The 15,459-nt window shown below is 43.4% G+C and overlaps 1 protein-coding gene across 3 annotated transcripts in view; it reads left to right on the top strand.

Annotated features, from left to right (window-relative positions):
- MLLT3 (MLLT3 super elongation complex subunit) overlaps positions 1 to 9,676 on the top strand; it is a 271,751-nt gene extending 262,075 nt beyond the window's left edge. For 2 of the 3 annotated variants that reach the window (XM_034663970.1, XM_034663971.1), the window contains exons 10-11: positions 279 to 350; positions 6,982 to 9,676. In XM_034663970.1, the coding sequence (XP_034519861.1) occupies positions 279 to 350; positions 6,982 to 7,113 (204 nt within the window). In that variant the 3' untranslated portion in view covers positions 7,114 to 9,676. The remainder of the gene's footprint in view (positions 1 to 278; positions 351 to 6,981) is intronic. The other variant, XM_034663972.1, reaches the window with a different exon arrangement.
- The last annotated feature ends 5,783 nt before the right edge of the window (positions 9,677 to 15,459 follow it).

Here is a 15,459-nt window from a genome sequence, read left to right as displayed (position 1 = left end):
GTGTTACTGGGAGAGGGTGGGATCTTTTCCTTGAATCTTGTTGAGAGTAAAGAGTGCGATAATTTGCCCTTCATCAAAAGGCTGGCTTTGTAAGGAGAACAGTTGGTCAAGGGAGACTGGGTGTGTGGGAGCCTTGGGCGCCGAGTCCACACAGCCTAGGAAAGGGAGGTGGAACGGGGCATCTCCGATGGCCGCTGGTACGTGCCTGCTTATTTGCTGTGTTATTTTCGGATTGCCTCCTAAAGTGCTTGTTCTTTGGGGTTACTCTTCTCTTTCAGGCCTACCTAGATGAACTGGTAGAGCTTCACAGAAGGTTAATGACGCTGAGGGAGAGACACATTCTGCAGCAGGTGAGAAATGCTTTTTAGCACAACCCTTTCCAGAAGCTGCAAGGCCTACTTCACCCGGGGGTAGTGTCCTAGCCCCTGGAGGCCACGCCAGCCCTACACTGTCAGCACAGGGCTGACGCCACCTGCAGAAGGATTTGGGGGGTGGGGGTGGGGGGAGTGCTCATTGCCGAGGCTGCTGGAAGTCTGCTGCAGAGCTTGGGTGGGTCGCCTCCCTCCCCTGGTGTTGCAGGTGAGGAAAACCGGCCACGGGTGGAGGCAATGGGGCCGGAAAACACTGATTCCTCCAGCCTGTGGGCTGGGGAGGGGAAGAGTGGGAATGCAAAAGCCTTGGGGCCCAGGCTTCTAGTTTCATGAGAAAACAGTGATAAGAATTTCAGTCAAGTGTTGTAAACATTTGTGATTCAATGGAGTAACCTTTTGCCAGCGCTCTTCTAAGGGAAAGAAATATTTTCCTCATTTCTCTTATCTTGTACAACATACATCTATTATTATGAACTCAACTGTGAAATACTTGTGGAGTGGGGAAACTTCTATTAGAACAATTTGATGTTTTGCGAAGATAAGGGTGCTTTTTAATTTTACTATAGTTATAGTACATGTGTCTGTCACATTAACAGCGGCTACTGATAAATAACTTTTCTTTAACAGCCAAAGAGAAGGTTGCGTTCTAAATTCCAGGGTGGGTTTGTAGATTAGTTCACTGTTGAATTTTGTTTTATTACTACTTTCAAATGACTTGAAGTAGTCCTTAATCTACCCCAGCTGTGTGTGGGTTATTATTTTTTTAATGTTTAATGGCCGATGGTCACATTTATATTCTGTGTACGTTTTTTGCTGAAATCTATAAATACGCACTCTCAAACCTGCCAAGTTCCCTGATTTGTCTGATAAGTTTTTTTTTTTTTAACCCTTCTAGAGTTTCAGATTTGAACAAAACTGTTACAGACCTATGATTCTTAATTGGGATGAGTTGCATTTCTTGCATTTCCACTGAAGTGAGTCTGGATAGGGGAGCAGGACTGGAGTGGTTCACCCTAAGAATTATTCTAGTCCTCTGCTAGTATCTTTCTTCAGCGTTCTTTTGTAGACATGAAAATTGTTCGGCTTGCCACTTACCAATTATATGGGGTTAATTGACTGAATGGTGATGGTAAATCTATTAGCTGATATTCCCATCCCTTTCTATCCCTTTTTAAACACCAGCTCTGAACCACTGTGGAGCGCTTGTCCAATAAAGCTATTAATGCACAAGCCGGGCCCAAATAGTGAGTCTCGCAGGAGAGTGAAACAGCTGTTTGGGCAGGGTTGGGACACCTTCACAAAGAAAGCCCAGCCAGCAAGTGGAAGAAGTAGGCCATTGGCAGGGTCTTACCTTGGGGTGTCATTGGCATTCCCGATTTCACACTGTCCTTTCGTTTGACCTTTGAAAGAATCGTGAGGGAAGGTGGCTTACTCGAGAATTCTATCGAAGTGGATTACTTTAGTGTCCTAAAGGGAAAGAGTGATGGCTATGAATTTTTAGCCTGGCATCAAGGCGCTGCAGGACACACAGCGTTTCAGCCTAATTGCATTCCCAGGCCGGTTGAAAGCTCTCAGTCTTTGGCCTTTTGCCTTGTAATGCAGCTGAGGCTTGTGATTATGATACCATGATGCATGTCCTGTCACGGTTTACTGCTTAATTAATTCCTATTGTAAAACATAGCACTAGTGAGGACTGATGTTTTCTCCACCTCGAGAGCTGCTCATCTCATGGAACACATTCCGCAAAGTTGACGTGTTCTCCACCACGTGGACCTGAGCACCTGCGACAAGATTTCTGGGGAGGCCAGGATCGGATCCGAGGTCTTTTAGTATCAAACACGTCCTATCAAAAACTCTGGTCTGACGGTTTTATTTGGCTCACAAGAAGTGGTTAGTGTCTTTGTTTTACTCTGGGGACATGTGGTGCTGGCCCCCAGCATGTAGCTTAATGAGCAGAAAGCCCTGGGTCAAGAGAGCCTGAGATCTTAAGCCCCTTGTCCTTAAGGTAAAAATACGTACAGGGGATACAGTCAAACCCAGAGATCTGAGTACCTAGCACTGACTAATAATTTGATTTCTCTTCAAACCATGCGTTCCACATTTATTCAGAAAGGGAGATTGAGCGCTCCTAACCTCCCCAGCAGTGGAGCTGTGAGTCTGGGTTTGGCATCTTAGGATGAAGCAAAAGCTCCAAGGAGAACCAGGGCTTCCTTAGAAGACAGGTTGACCGTTTAGATAACAGCTACTATACTTCTAAAATTGTCTTCAGGAAGGTGGGAAATGAGTGGTATGTCAGAGTATTCCTCCTCACATCATGGAGAACCCTCCCTGAGGAGCGATCTGCTGAAGGTAATCGCCATCTTGGGAAATTGCCTCCCTGTCACAGAACCCCTTACAGCTGGGGCCCCGACAGCCACCTCCTCACCCAGGGTAGGGCCCATGGGCTCCCACCGTGAACAGCACTTCCCTGCCTGTAGCCCAGGCGATTCTACAGGAAGACCTAACATCTCCCAGACCTGAATCCACTGCATGCAGCAGCGGTTAAAGCAAAGCTTGGTCGTTACTTCCCCTCAATGAAAGGGCTGCTTTTGGGCAGAAAGAACCCTCATTTTTTAAGAAATATAATCAGACTAAAAATAATGCATCTATGTTTTTATAATGAAAAACCAGGGTTGGGAAAAGAGCCAGAGATTTAACAAGGAAACCTTACATTGTTGTGGGTTTTTTTGTTTCTTTGTTTGTTTGTTTTTAAACAGCCTAAAAGGTACCCCCTAAAAGGCTTTGTGGCAGGAAATAATCCATCACAAATGTTTTCCCCGTAATCGTGATGGGAAGAATGAGTTGAGCGGTTGAGATACTCTTCCTTTTCCACTAAGCATCCACACCATGTACCCTTGCCTTCTTTTCTTATCTACAGTCACTGTCTTTTATTATTGCTGTTATCTGGGGGAGGCACGCATGACTGCAGGAGGTCGCAGGCTGATGGCAGCAGGGTGGAGCCAGCCCACATCAGCAGAGCAAGGCGGTCCTGCAGCCGGGCAGCGAGGGAGGCAGCCTTCGGGGACCAGTGGGGTGTTTCTAGGCTTTGGGGCTTAAGCATTGGAGTAAGGCATGTGAATGCTGTGCTTCTGATGTTCTCACTATCAGGATTCCTGGAAAGGAACCCACATTTATTTTTCTTTATGAAGTCTTTACTTAATTGAGGACGTGGGTACATGCTGTAGTAATTCACATGGTTAATGCTGTTCCCTTTGGCGAATCGTCCCGAACGCCCCGACTGCTGCCACTGCAATTACTACTACTTCAAGGCTGTCCCTGCGTCTACCTTGATGTATTCTTACAAGCTCCCATAAAAATGTGGGGCTCATTTAGTGGTACTGATCGGATCTCCTTCATTTGTGTGTGTGTGTGTGTGTTATGTGTGTGTGTTTTTGGCTGTGGGGGGCGGCGGTGCCGCATGTGGAGGAGGGAGGAGGTCTCTCATCCCAGCACAGGAAACCTATGAGGCAGTCCCGTGCACATGAGACACCCCGTCTCCTAACAGGCAAGTGGGTTTATTTGCTTTAAAATCAAGTGGCTTTTTCTAGAAGGTCTTTTTATTGCTCTGTTTCCTATGTATTGTTCAGTAATTAGTCAGCAGCTATATTGAGTCACAGAAAGGTATCTTCTTAAAGGAGTGAGTTACCATTTCAGAGGGAGAACCTAGGACTGTCCCTTCCCCCCACATTGTGATGTAACTACTCTCCTTCCTCTCCTGCCCTCCCAGCTCTCTTCCCTTACCCCTGCAACTTTTATTATAATTTTTTTTTTTTAATTCAAGTAGGCCTTTTCTGCGTTTTAGCTTCTGGCATTTTCCCTGCTTCATTTGTTTTAGTGCTAATGAAATGGCCCACAGTCAATGAGGGGAGGCAGGAAGGCACTGGCTGTGATGGTCCAAGTTCTGTACAGTTACCTCCCAGATCATTAAGGCTACGTTTATATTTATATGGTAATCATAATCATGTTACCCTCATCTGTATAGCAATTTAGTTCATAAAGCAGCTTTATTTATCCTATTATCTTATTTGAGCCTCTGCACAACCCTGTGTAATACGTAGCACGGGTGGAGTCGTCCCCATGCGTAGGTGAAGAAGAGAGGGAGGCTCCGGTTATATTCTGTGCAGTGCCCGTCAGAGAGGGAGCCGGGTCGGAACTGATACCCGAAATTCGGGACTCCATGATGAATGCTTGGGCACTTCCCTCCCGGCCAGCTCACTGCGGAGACAGGTCACATTCCGGGGTAATTGTTATTTGCCTTCATTGTGTACGTTGAAAGCCAATTTTTTTCGGTGCTGAAGATGACACATTTTCACTAGCCCTACAGTATTTCTTCCCAGTATCACAAAAGAGATCATTTACTCTGGAAACTACTGTGAGTATGCATTTAGCAGCAGTTGAATTAAGTATTTGATTGCCTTGAAATTTTGTGTGTGGCCATAGCTGGGTGTGTGTCTATGTATGTGGACGTGTGTGGGTTACTTAGCCAAAGCTCGGTCACTATTAACTAATAACACGAACGAGGATCCATTTTAGATCTTTTAGTGTTAATCAGCTCTTGCTTGATGAGTTCTTACGTGAACGTGGTAGTTTAGCCGTAAATGGGGACACGCTTTCTGGTAATCTCTTGCTGCTTGAGCTGGAGCTAGAAGCCTGGCTCCAGTGGTTTAAAGTAAGTAAGAGGTCACTGCGGACATAGACGCCTTGCTGTCCTGCTCTGCCCGACTTGCCCATCTTGCATTCATCCTCTTGTGGGGAAGACAAGCTTCCATCTTTACTGCAGACAGGAAGGGGGGACAGAGGCCAGAAGACACATCCTCCTGGTCTACAGTGTTTTCAAAAATGGTCCTGAAATCCCACTGACCTCTGACAAATAAATTGTAAGTAGCAGTATCTGTCAAATGCTGCAAGTGGATCTGGGGAGGCAAGCGTTATAGCTGGGCTTGTGGCTACTTCCAGAAAAATCAAGCTTCTATTAGTAAAAAAAAAAAAAAAAAGAAAAAAAAAAAGGAAGGATAAAAAAATAGTAGGTAGGCAGTTTGCTGTTATCAGTCATGATTTCACAGTGAGAGTAACTTGCTTTATCATGAGCCCATAGTTGTATCTGTAAAAAAGAGTTCCAGACATTGAATAAGGCAATAATAGCTCGGTCTGGAGCTGGGCGATTAATTGGATTGGGGTTCAGTATGTCTTTTATGCTTCTGTGGAAGTCAAATATGTCAGGAATGGGGAGCACATTTTCTGTTGAGAGCCATTGACCCATAGGGAATAGTTCACAAAATTACCATTTTTTTAAGAAAACTAATTCTAAGAAGAGAGGGTCAGAAGTTTCCTTTCTGCTGTTTTCCACCTGAAATTAGGTAATCTGAAACTCCACTGAATAAATAATACGCTAGTTAAAATTGTCCTCTTTTTTAAGGTGAACTAAAGAGAATGAGAAGCGAGTGATAGGAGGGGAGTAACAGACAACTAAAAATAAATAGAAGGGTTATTTTTTCTTTCATCCTGATACTTTTCTTTCTCTCCCCCACAAAGCTTGCTAAAATTACCCCCCTTCATCCCACTTTACCCACAACATACATACCTCAAGTCCATGTTACGTAGGCACAGCATCCATTTCTGATAAAATTATGAGTAAAATAAGAATGGAAAGACACGTAACCTAAAAGATTCTCTCAGACCAATGCCCAGCATCATTCTTCACATTGAAAGCCAAGGCAAGACAACAGTAGGACCTCGGCCACCATCTTATGTCTGAAAGTTGGAGCCCATGCAGTCAGAGATGAGGTAGGACTAGTCCACATGAGGAGACAAAGGTTTTTTTCTTTTTTTATATAATACTTATTACCCCCCAAATATCCGAGGGAATAAACAGAATATGATTGTAAGTAGTAAATACAGGTTTTTATTCATTTTGTTGAGTTCTAACAAAGCGTCCAGCTAGCTGAATTTTAACAGAGTGAATGCATCTTTTGTAACCAGCACCCAGATCAAACAACAAAACAGTCTCAGCCCCCTTCCAGTTAATGCCCATGGTCCTCAGGGGGTGGGATTATAGATGGTTTCTCTTTTTCCCTTTGGGGTTTTGGTACTTTCTAAGTTTTCAGTAACATAATCAGAAAGGAAAATGATCATTATTATATGTGTGTACTTTATTTTATAAGGAGTTTTGTTATTTCCAGGATGGAATTTCCTTACATCTAGTAAGTAAAGTCACTATCCATTGAGTAACTATTTTTTAAAAGGGTCTTGAAATTTTATCTCCCCCTAACCACGCTTACAGCAAAATAGTCTATTGATGACTTGAAAGGAAGAGTCAGTTTAAAGACTGTGAATGAGGAGAATAGGTAATCTGCTTTCACTGAGAATTTCAAAGGGTTACTATTCCTTTGGTTTACCAAACTGGCTAAGGGATATTTCCGTGCCATCAATAGCATAGGACCCTCTTGCTATAAAGGAGAATATTAGTATCTTGGTTCCGTATTTGATCCCTTCCATCTCTCTCTCTCTCCCTCTCTTTGCCTGGTTTTGTCCACTGCTTATTGCCCAATCTTTCTCTTCTTTACTCCCCTAGATTGTGAACCTTATAGAAGAAACTGGACACTTTCATATCACAAACACGACATTTGATTTTGACCTTTGCTCGCTGGACAAAACCACAGTCCGTAAACTACAGAGTTACCTGGAAACATCTGGAACATCCTGAGGATACAACAACTGGATGCATCAAAAAACTTTTTTTTTTTTTTGGTTGTGATTTTTTTTTGTTTGTTTATATGAAAACACTCAGAATGATGCAACCAAAAGGGAAAAAATAAAAATCAAACAACCTTCAGCTTTATTTTTCATTAAAGCCAGTCATCATCTCTTGATAAAGGAGAGGTTAAGCAAACCAGCCTCAGCGGACCACTCTTCTCTCCAAGGAAATCCCCGGGAAGAGTTAGCCTGGATAGCCTTGAAAACAAACAAATCAAACACAACACAAGAAAACTTAAAGAATGTGTATGGTATCACGTCTCTCTCTCTCTGTGGTGGTTCATTCCACAGGACGAATGCATATTCAACACACTGCCTTATTACATAACTGATCTATTTATTATCGCATACAGATATTCTAAAGTCGTTGAGGGAATGACACCACAAGACATTATAAGTACTTGGTCCCACGGATGCTCTTTCAATGCAGCGCCCTTGCCATCCCAAGCCCAGTGACCTTACTCGTATACCGTGCCACTCTCCGCCAACTTTTCCAACTCCTTTTACTCGTTGCAGTCTGTATTTGCCACCTTTTGTTTTTCCAGTTCCAGGACACCAATTAATCAACTGGGGGGACCAAATTGCCACCCTGATTTTCTTCTTTGTGGTCTTTCTCCTGAAAGTTGGGGCCCAGCCCTTGGCTGTATCCATATAATGATCTTGGACCATGGTAGAAAATGCACCAAATAGGATCATATGAATTGTTGTCTAGCCTTAGTCAATAAACCTGTAGGACTTTTAAACAAGTGTAGCTGTAAGCGTCCTGCATCCAGCATTGTTGAGCTGTCATCAACATCCTTGTGTCTGTTTAACTGTTCCAATATTAGATAAAGACATTCCACAGGATCATCGTTTAAAAAAAGGAAAAAAAAAAAAAGAATTCCGGTTCTGTTTTCTAAAGAAATGTTGTAGAAATTCTTAATTTGGATCTATTTATTAGTAAGAGTTTAAGCTTTCTTCGGCTGCCAGTGTGTTATCCACCTTTACCATAAAACCTGGAATAAGAGATTTTTGTTCATGTATGATCCTCTTAGACTTTTATATTTGGAAAATTAAAATCTTTCTTTGGGGGAAAATTCTTGGTTATTCTGCCATAACAGATCATGTATTAACTTGTAGATTCAGTGGTTCGATCCTGTTTAGTCACTTGCTTATGTTTCCAGAAGGATTTCTTGTATTGGTGAAAATAAAGATGGTTGGGGAGGGGGGGATATTTTTGTTCTTGATGTACCCTGTTTTAAAACTAGAAATCTGTCCTGTGGCATGCAAAAGAAAGCAAATTATTTTTAAAAGAAAAAAAAAAAGAAAACCCAAAGTCCTTTTGGTGTCATTATTCCATCCTCTCCATAAATGGAGATATGCCAAGTGAGAACAGCTCATCTTCCAGGTTTTTGCTAGGAACTCAACCGAAAAGAAGGAAAATGAAGAAATACTTCTGGATCCAAAGGTTCATTCACTGGATCAGCCTTAAGAAAGCCTCTATGTGTGCGAATAGACCAGTCTGTAGGCTCTCCCTGTTTATTCCTGTGCCAGATGCTGTCTTTTCATACAGAGATTAACTAGTGTCTGTACAGAAAATGGTCTTTCCAGACCCATTCTTTTGGGCAGTAATGTAAATGCAGATTGATAATGAAGTTATTTCTGCATTTTAAAAAGGGGATTTTTTTACATTGTTTCTTTCTATCCAAAGACACTATTTTTTCCTTTAAAAAATTCTAACACAGCCATGCTCCTTGTAAATTACTTCTGAAGCGTCCTCCCCAAGGACAAGCGTACTTTTTCGGTAATGTTACGATTCTTGACGGTTGGCATGAATAGTCCTTGAAGCATTTGTTGTGTGTCCTCTGCTCAATGTTTAACGCCAGAGAAACTTTTGGAGTCATTTTGGACATTAGGTGACTGATGTGTGTGGTTTTAGGTGTGGCTTTAGTTGTGTTTGGTTTTGTTTTGAACATTGCAGATGAAAGGGGAGGGCGATGCTTACATGAATTGTTTGCAAAATTTAGAAATCTTTAAACATTTCTAACTGCTAATCCACATATTCTCATTAAGCCAGAAATGGATATGGTTTAACTAAAAATATCTGTGTAGTGTAACTAGAAATGTATATATGTAGCTTGGGCCATTTTTATTTTTGTAACTAAGTTGTGCGGCAAAATGATTTGACAGTGTGAAGATTTTTCTCGTTCCTCTGACCCCTTACCAGGAAACTAGGTAACATAAGCAACCAAACAAAAAAGGATGACGAGAAGGGAAGCTATTACAGTGATAAACTTTAGATCTAAAATTTAGGCAATAAAGCAGATGTCTTCAGAATATCATCAGAATGGAAGTTTGTAAATTAATAACGAAATTCAAGAAAACATACCCATCCCCTCATCCTCATGGAGACAGTAAAATGAGTTTTCCACTAAATTTCAATAGCGTGAGGGTCACATTGTTGATTTTTTGCAAGTTGTATTCTTACTCTTACCAAATCTTTAAATGTGCAAATAATAAACCCCCTTTCAATTAATTTCAGATAGCTCTACTTCTCTTCAAGTAACTCCCTCAGTTCTGCCACGTTTATAAACACCATTGAAACCTGTTAAAAAGTATACTTGGCACATGTGTATCCTGACGGTGGCTTTGGTTTTTTAAGCACAAGGGGAAAATGGCAGGGTTTAATTTCTTTGATAGATAGGTTTCAAATAAAATCAATGGGGTGAGTGTGAATATGGTTTGAACCAGCCAGAGTATGAGAAATTTTCTTTACATTTTCCTCCAGTACGTTAAGGGGAGAAAGATACCTACAGAACCCCCCCCCCCCCGTAGGAACTGGCTTGCGTCTGGTTTTGCAGCACGATTATGCACGAGAGGGGACGCTTCCATGTTAGTTAGCATAGAGCAATTACGTCAGCAACAAAAATGGCCACCTCTCCTTCTACCTTCATGCAAAGAGATGAGTCAAAAAATGCTTGCATATTGTGTCAAAGTAGGGAGAAGCATCAAAGCACAAGAAACTTAGGATCAGGGGACAAAAACTCTAAAAGAAAAAAGTCCTAAGAGTGTTCTCTCTCTTTTAAACATTTTTAAATTGCTAAGCCATTTTCGCTGATCTGAATAATTATTCACCTTTTTGTGGAAAGACCCAGTGAAATTGGTTTTCTTCCACTAAAATGTTTTCTTCCACCAAAAAAATGTTTCTGCTGATACCGTTTACAAACCCAGCTAACCTTTTATTTAGAAAGACAGTTCACAGTTCACGCCTGCATAGCGTCCCACATACTGTGAGTTTCAAGCCCCACACGTTAACAAGTTAACATACTGGATTATGAGAGACTTTGCTCTTAAATGTTTTTAATTCTTTTTTTTTTTTAAGATTTTATTATTTATTCGACAGAGATAGAGACAGCCAGCAGCCAGCGAAGGAGGGAACACAAGCAGGGGGAGTGGGAGAGGAAGAAGCAGGCTCATAGCAGAGGAGCCTGATGTGGGGCTCGATCCCATAACGCCGGGATCACGCCCTGAGCCGAAGGCAGACGCTTAACCGCTGTGCCACCCAGGCGCCCCTGCTCTTAAATGTTTTAACTCTACCTAGATAAGGGAGTTGGCTGTCTAGTGTGGGAAACGGCCAGCATTCGTGTTTGGTGGCTTGTGTTCCTTTTTTGCACTTGGAAAGTGATTGGTTCCGGAGTAGTGTGCCGTATGCCGTATGTCCCGCCTTTCCCATGGTAGGTTCTAACGCTGTATATGGCACACACGCACATGCTCATATTCTGTGACTTCAGACTGTGGCTCTCAAATGGGGACTCTGATGTGGAGACGACTCCAGCCGCAGTGAACGTTGGGTCCCTTTCCCATGGTTTAGTTTAGTCTTGGGCTGGAAGTCTGCATAGTTGACCCCTTTTGCTTTCTATGATGCTTTCGGTCATGTAGGCACTGCCATCTCTGGATATTCCTTGTAAAGAGATGCATTGAAGAAGTCAATTTAAAAGGAAGACAAAGCCACCGCTGTCTGTAAACTGTAAATATGTATTTTGGCACTTGTACTCCAGTATCTGCAAATAGTTGATGGAAATGCTGACAGAGCCTTCACGGGGGCCAGAGTGACTGTGCGGTGCAAAAATAAATTAAGCAAAACTGTATTCTTGAGACTAACAGTGGAAGGCCAATACGTTTTCTAAATCTGTCAGTATCTTCTTTAATGGAGTGTGTATGTGTAGTTATGTTGAAAGATACACTGTGTATGTGTGTGTAGATGCTGTTATGTGAATTACAAGGCATTCGTAAGATGTATTTCCCATCTCTAAAACCCATGTTGAAATATAAGTACAGATGGACAGAAATAGGTGTTCTACTTAAATTCGTATTTAATCTCCTGTGGCTCTATTTTCTTTACAATGTATAGTCTTACTAATTGTTAAGAGTCGTTTGACCAGAGTTTGGTTTTCGCTTTGCGTACAGGGGAAAATGAGCCCTTGGCCTTTCTCAAGAAGTGACGCTGGTCCTGAGGAAGAATGAATGGAGAGAGCAGAACCAGCTGAGGGCGGCACAGTCCTGCCCCCCATTCATCTTTGAGTACCCGGGGTCTAGCACCATTTTCCATGTCCTCAAACCGGTCATTTTTTAAGCTCTGCAGAGACTGGGCCAGAAACGGTGGGGCACATTCTTAGAGTACCCAGGTTACTTGTGCATGGCATTTTTTCTATCTCCCCCTCTTTCTCTGGAAGGTTTGGTACATAAATTAAACAATGTGCTATCACTAGACAAAGTCAATCTGTCCAAGTCTCTGCATTTACTTTGGCAGCAAGAAATGCTACCTTGATTAGACAGGAAGGAGAAACTTTCTCTACTTCAAAGAGAATAGGGTACTTTCAGTTTGGCAAATAACCCAGGAATTGGCTAGAATGCTCTAGTTAATAGTAAAGAGACTTAATAGCAGATTTGAGAAAGTCACCTTATCTTCAGGCTGGCAGGCCATCGAGATTCTAGTGGCCCGCCTGGTAGGCTGTCAACTAGGGGCTGATTTTAGGTGTGGAAGCATCAGTCCCAGATGGGCTTGGCTGGCAGCTGAGCTTCCTAATGACCATGCTCAGGTTGGACTAATCTCTTCCCTTGTTTCAGCCTAGATACGCACGTGTTTATTTTAAAATAGTGGCCTTGCATTTTCCGCAGCGCGGAGAAAGTCAAGCTGGGCAGCTTGGACGTGCCGAAGACTGCTCAGGATGCCGTCGCCGCGCGCTCAGCCACGAAGTGTGCTGAACCACCGTTTGTCCCAGTACGTGTGTCCTACCAGCTCTCAGAATTGCGTTCCCTCTTGGATAGGCAAGGGGTCCTGGAGAGAGATGGCAGCTCGACCGAGGCCTGACGCCCAGGCCTGTCTGCTTGCTAATCCGGGGACATAGTGTCCCAAATGAGTGGACTTGTTTGTTCTGGTTAGTGGAGCCACTGATGGGCATTTTATGGGTTTCCTTGCCCGGATACCACCCAAATAGAAACTCCTGAGCACATTCCCGGGCTTCTGCTTTCTCTGCCAGGTAATAGTATCCATACCTTCCTGTTTACGTGGTCCCCTTTTGTAGCGGCATTTCCAGGCTTTTCCAGAGGTTGTTAACTTGCCCTGGGCAGTCCCCTTAGCCTCTTGGTCTTCATTTTCCCCTTAATTAAAGGAGGGTAACCAATATGGTCCCCAAGGGCGCGGGAGAGAAATACACGGCACAGACTAAAAGACGTTTCAGTAATTTATAACTGGGCCCTGTAACTGTTAAGTAACAGCAGAAATAGTCCACCACCTGAATGGGAAGGCCGCTGAGTCCACTTTTATAATCACTCAGGGCGCTGGGCGATCTGCACAGAATAGATGGTCCCAAGGAGCGGGGGTTGGGGGGGTGTAAAGGCCAAGCTGTTTGTTCATTTTCCCCTCGTAATCATGTCTTCCACCACATGCAGCCCCCACCACAGAGTTCTGAAGTTTCAAAAGGGTAGAAAAGGATAAATCCAGGCCATTAAAAGAAAATAATCAAAGCTATTGAAAAGATAAAACAAATGAGTTGCACTAAAAGGGCCGTCTGTGCAAGTAATAAGGTTGAAATAGTGATACTGATTTCCTAGCTGAACAGCATTCCTCACACATGTGGTTTGCGTATCCGCGTCAGGGTGGGTGGTCTGGGGAGGGGGGAGTGCTAAATGCGGCAAGATGGCTTAGTTTTTGAGCAGTGGAGGGAAGCTTTGGGACGGACTCAGCCCGGGGCATCTAGAGCCCCTGCAACATAAAGAGGCTTTCCTTTTGCTTTGTTCCAGGAGGGAAAGTTTTAACTTGGCTTATTCATTTAAATATTCTGCACGGAATCAATCAAAGGATAGGAGTTTTTTGTGTGTGCATGGTTTTTTTTTTTTTTTAAAGCACCTCCTTGTCCCTCATCCCAGCCCTGGGGGGTGGGATGTGTGGCATAGAATGGAATAATTCTCCATTTGTTCTAATTTATTCCCTGGGTACTAGGCAATTATAAACAACTCCTTTGAAAGGAAGGCTATTTTCAATAACACCTCAGTTCTAGATAGGACAGAAAGGAATATGAAATGAAAGGTCCCCAGACAAAAGCTAAAGTAAGGTGGACCCCCCCACCGCCCCACAAAGGCACACTTATGTTAATGAGAATCCACTCAGTTCAAGGGTGGGGGGAGACTTGTTTAAAGAGACTTGTTTCCACTAAGAAAATGTACCCATTGATGGCTTTTGACAGACATGACTGATTGCTAACTCAGGTCTGAAGACAGGTGGCTTCATGAGTACTCAGAATTGGCAGATGTTGTCGTTTCATTACTCAATCGTTTGGGTGATAGGTCATTGGTTTCCACATGACAGTATTTGTTTCCAGATTTATTCTGTCTCCCCCACTAGAATGTAAGCCCCATGAGGACAAGGACTTTTCTAGTTCATGGATGGCTCTCCAGGACCTAGAACAATTCCTAGACACACTAAGCACTCCCATTCGTTGAACAAAAATGTGGGAGCATTTTGTAAACATTCACCTCTTAAGACATGTACTGAAAAAAGGTTTTAAGTTTGGAAAAACTGCCCAGGAAGTGACTCTCCACCATATATTCATGACATGCCACTGTGGCCGATCTTCGGGGAGGCCATATGTTCTTACTTAATGCAGTATCGCCCGACTTGTATGTAACACAACAGTAGTTACACAAGATAAGAGGTTTTCCTTTTAAGTTCCTTGATCAAAAGAGTTTTTATACTCTATTTCATTCTTTGAGGTTTATAACATAAATTGGGAGCTTACAGGTTCAGAGAAAGACAACACAGCTATTAATACCCCCAGAAGGGGTTTTCTGGGTTAGAGGACCATTTGGCTTATTGTCGAAACTGGAACGTTTTTGAGAATGAAATGGGACACTTACGAATTATCCCAGGACAACATGAGCAAACCAAGGCTGTCTTTGGCAGACCAGGACATGCAGTCACCCTATTGTTCAAGAACGTACTTTGGAACATGCCGAACTGAAAATCCATTCTTTATCACTGAGGTCTGTGCACGATAATGATAAAGGGGGTGGGGCTGGGCTGTTTATTAGGATCCAGACCGTAAAGGGTGTTTCCAGGGTTGCTCAGGAGCCTTGGTAATTGAAGGAGTCCCTGGGCCAACTGCTGTCCCCACCGCTGTCCCCACGTAAGCCACAGGTTCTTTCTACAACGTGTGCGGGGAGGACCCCTTCCTTGTATTGGGCCCCCCATCCTGTTCCCAGAGCCTCGTGCCTGTGAAGGTGGTGGTGCTTTCTGCACAGGGTGACAGATGCCCAGGCTGGAGCTGCTGCCTGTTCGGGGGCACCTGCTGAGCCACTCTGCCTGCTGCGTTTCCCTGGGAACAGCCCGCTGCTGCAGCTGCTCAGGGGGCAGGTTCTGGAATGCTGCTCTCCTCTCTGTCTCTAGTCCTGCTACCTGACATCCTTTGATATTTTAGTGTTTCCAATCTGGGTGGGCACAATTTCTCAAATAGAACAGACACTCAAAAAATGTTGAATGAATAAATCCCTTGCCTTACGTGGATGTCATTCTCTGCTTTCTCCTCCTTCAAAATCACGTCTTCGCCTGCTGCTAAAGGTAACGTATAGCACGGTGACAAAAATCAGACCAGAAAAGCTGGACTTTGAATCCTAGATCTGCCACTCCTAGCTCTGTAAATTGACCTTTCCCGAACCTCGGTTTTCTCCTCTGTGAAACGGCCTGAACAACGTACCGCTGCTTGAAGGCTCGTATGAAGAGCGGATGTTTGTAGAGCACTCAGCCCGCTGGGCCTGCTCT

Source organism: Ailuropoda melanoleuca, chromosome 7 (assembly GCF_002007445.2).
Source record: "Ailuropoda melanoleuca isolate Jingjing chromosome 7, ASM200744v2, whole genome shotgun sequence".
Taxonomy (NCBI): Eukaryota; Metazoa; Chordata; class Mammalia; order Carnivora; family Ursidae; genus Ailuropoda; species Ailuropoda melanoleuca.
Note: the sequence above shows the minus strand (reverse complement) of the source record. Positions and strands in the feature narration are given on the sequence as shown.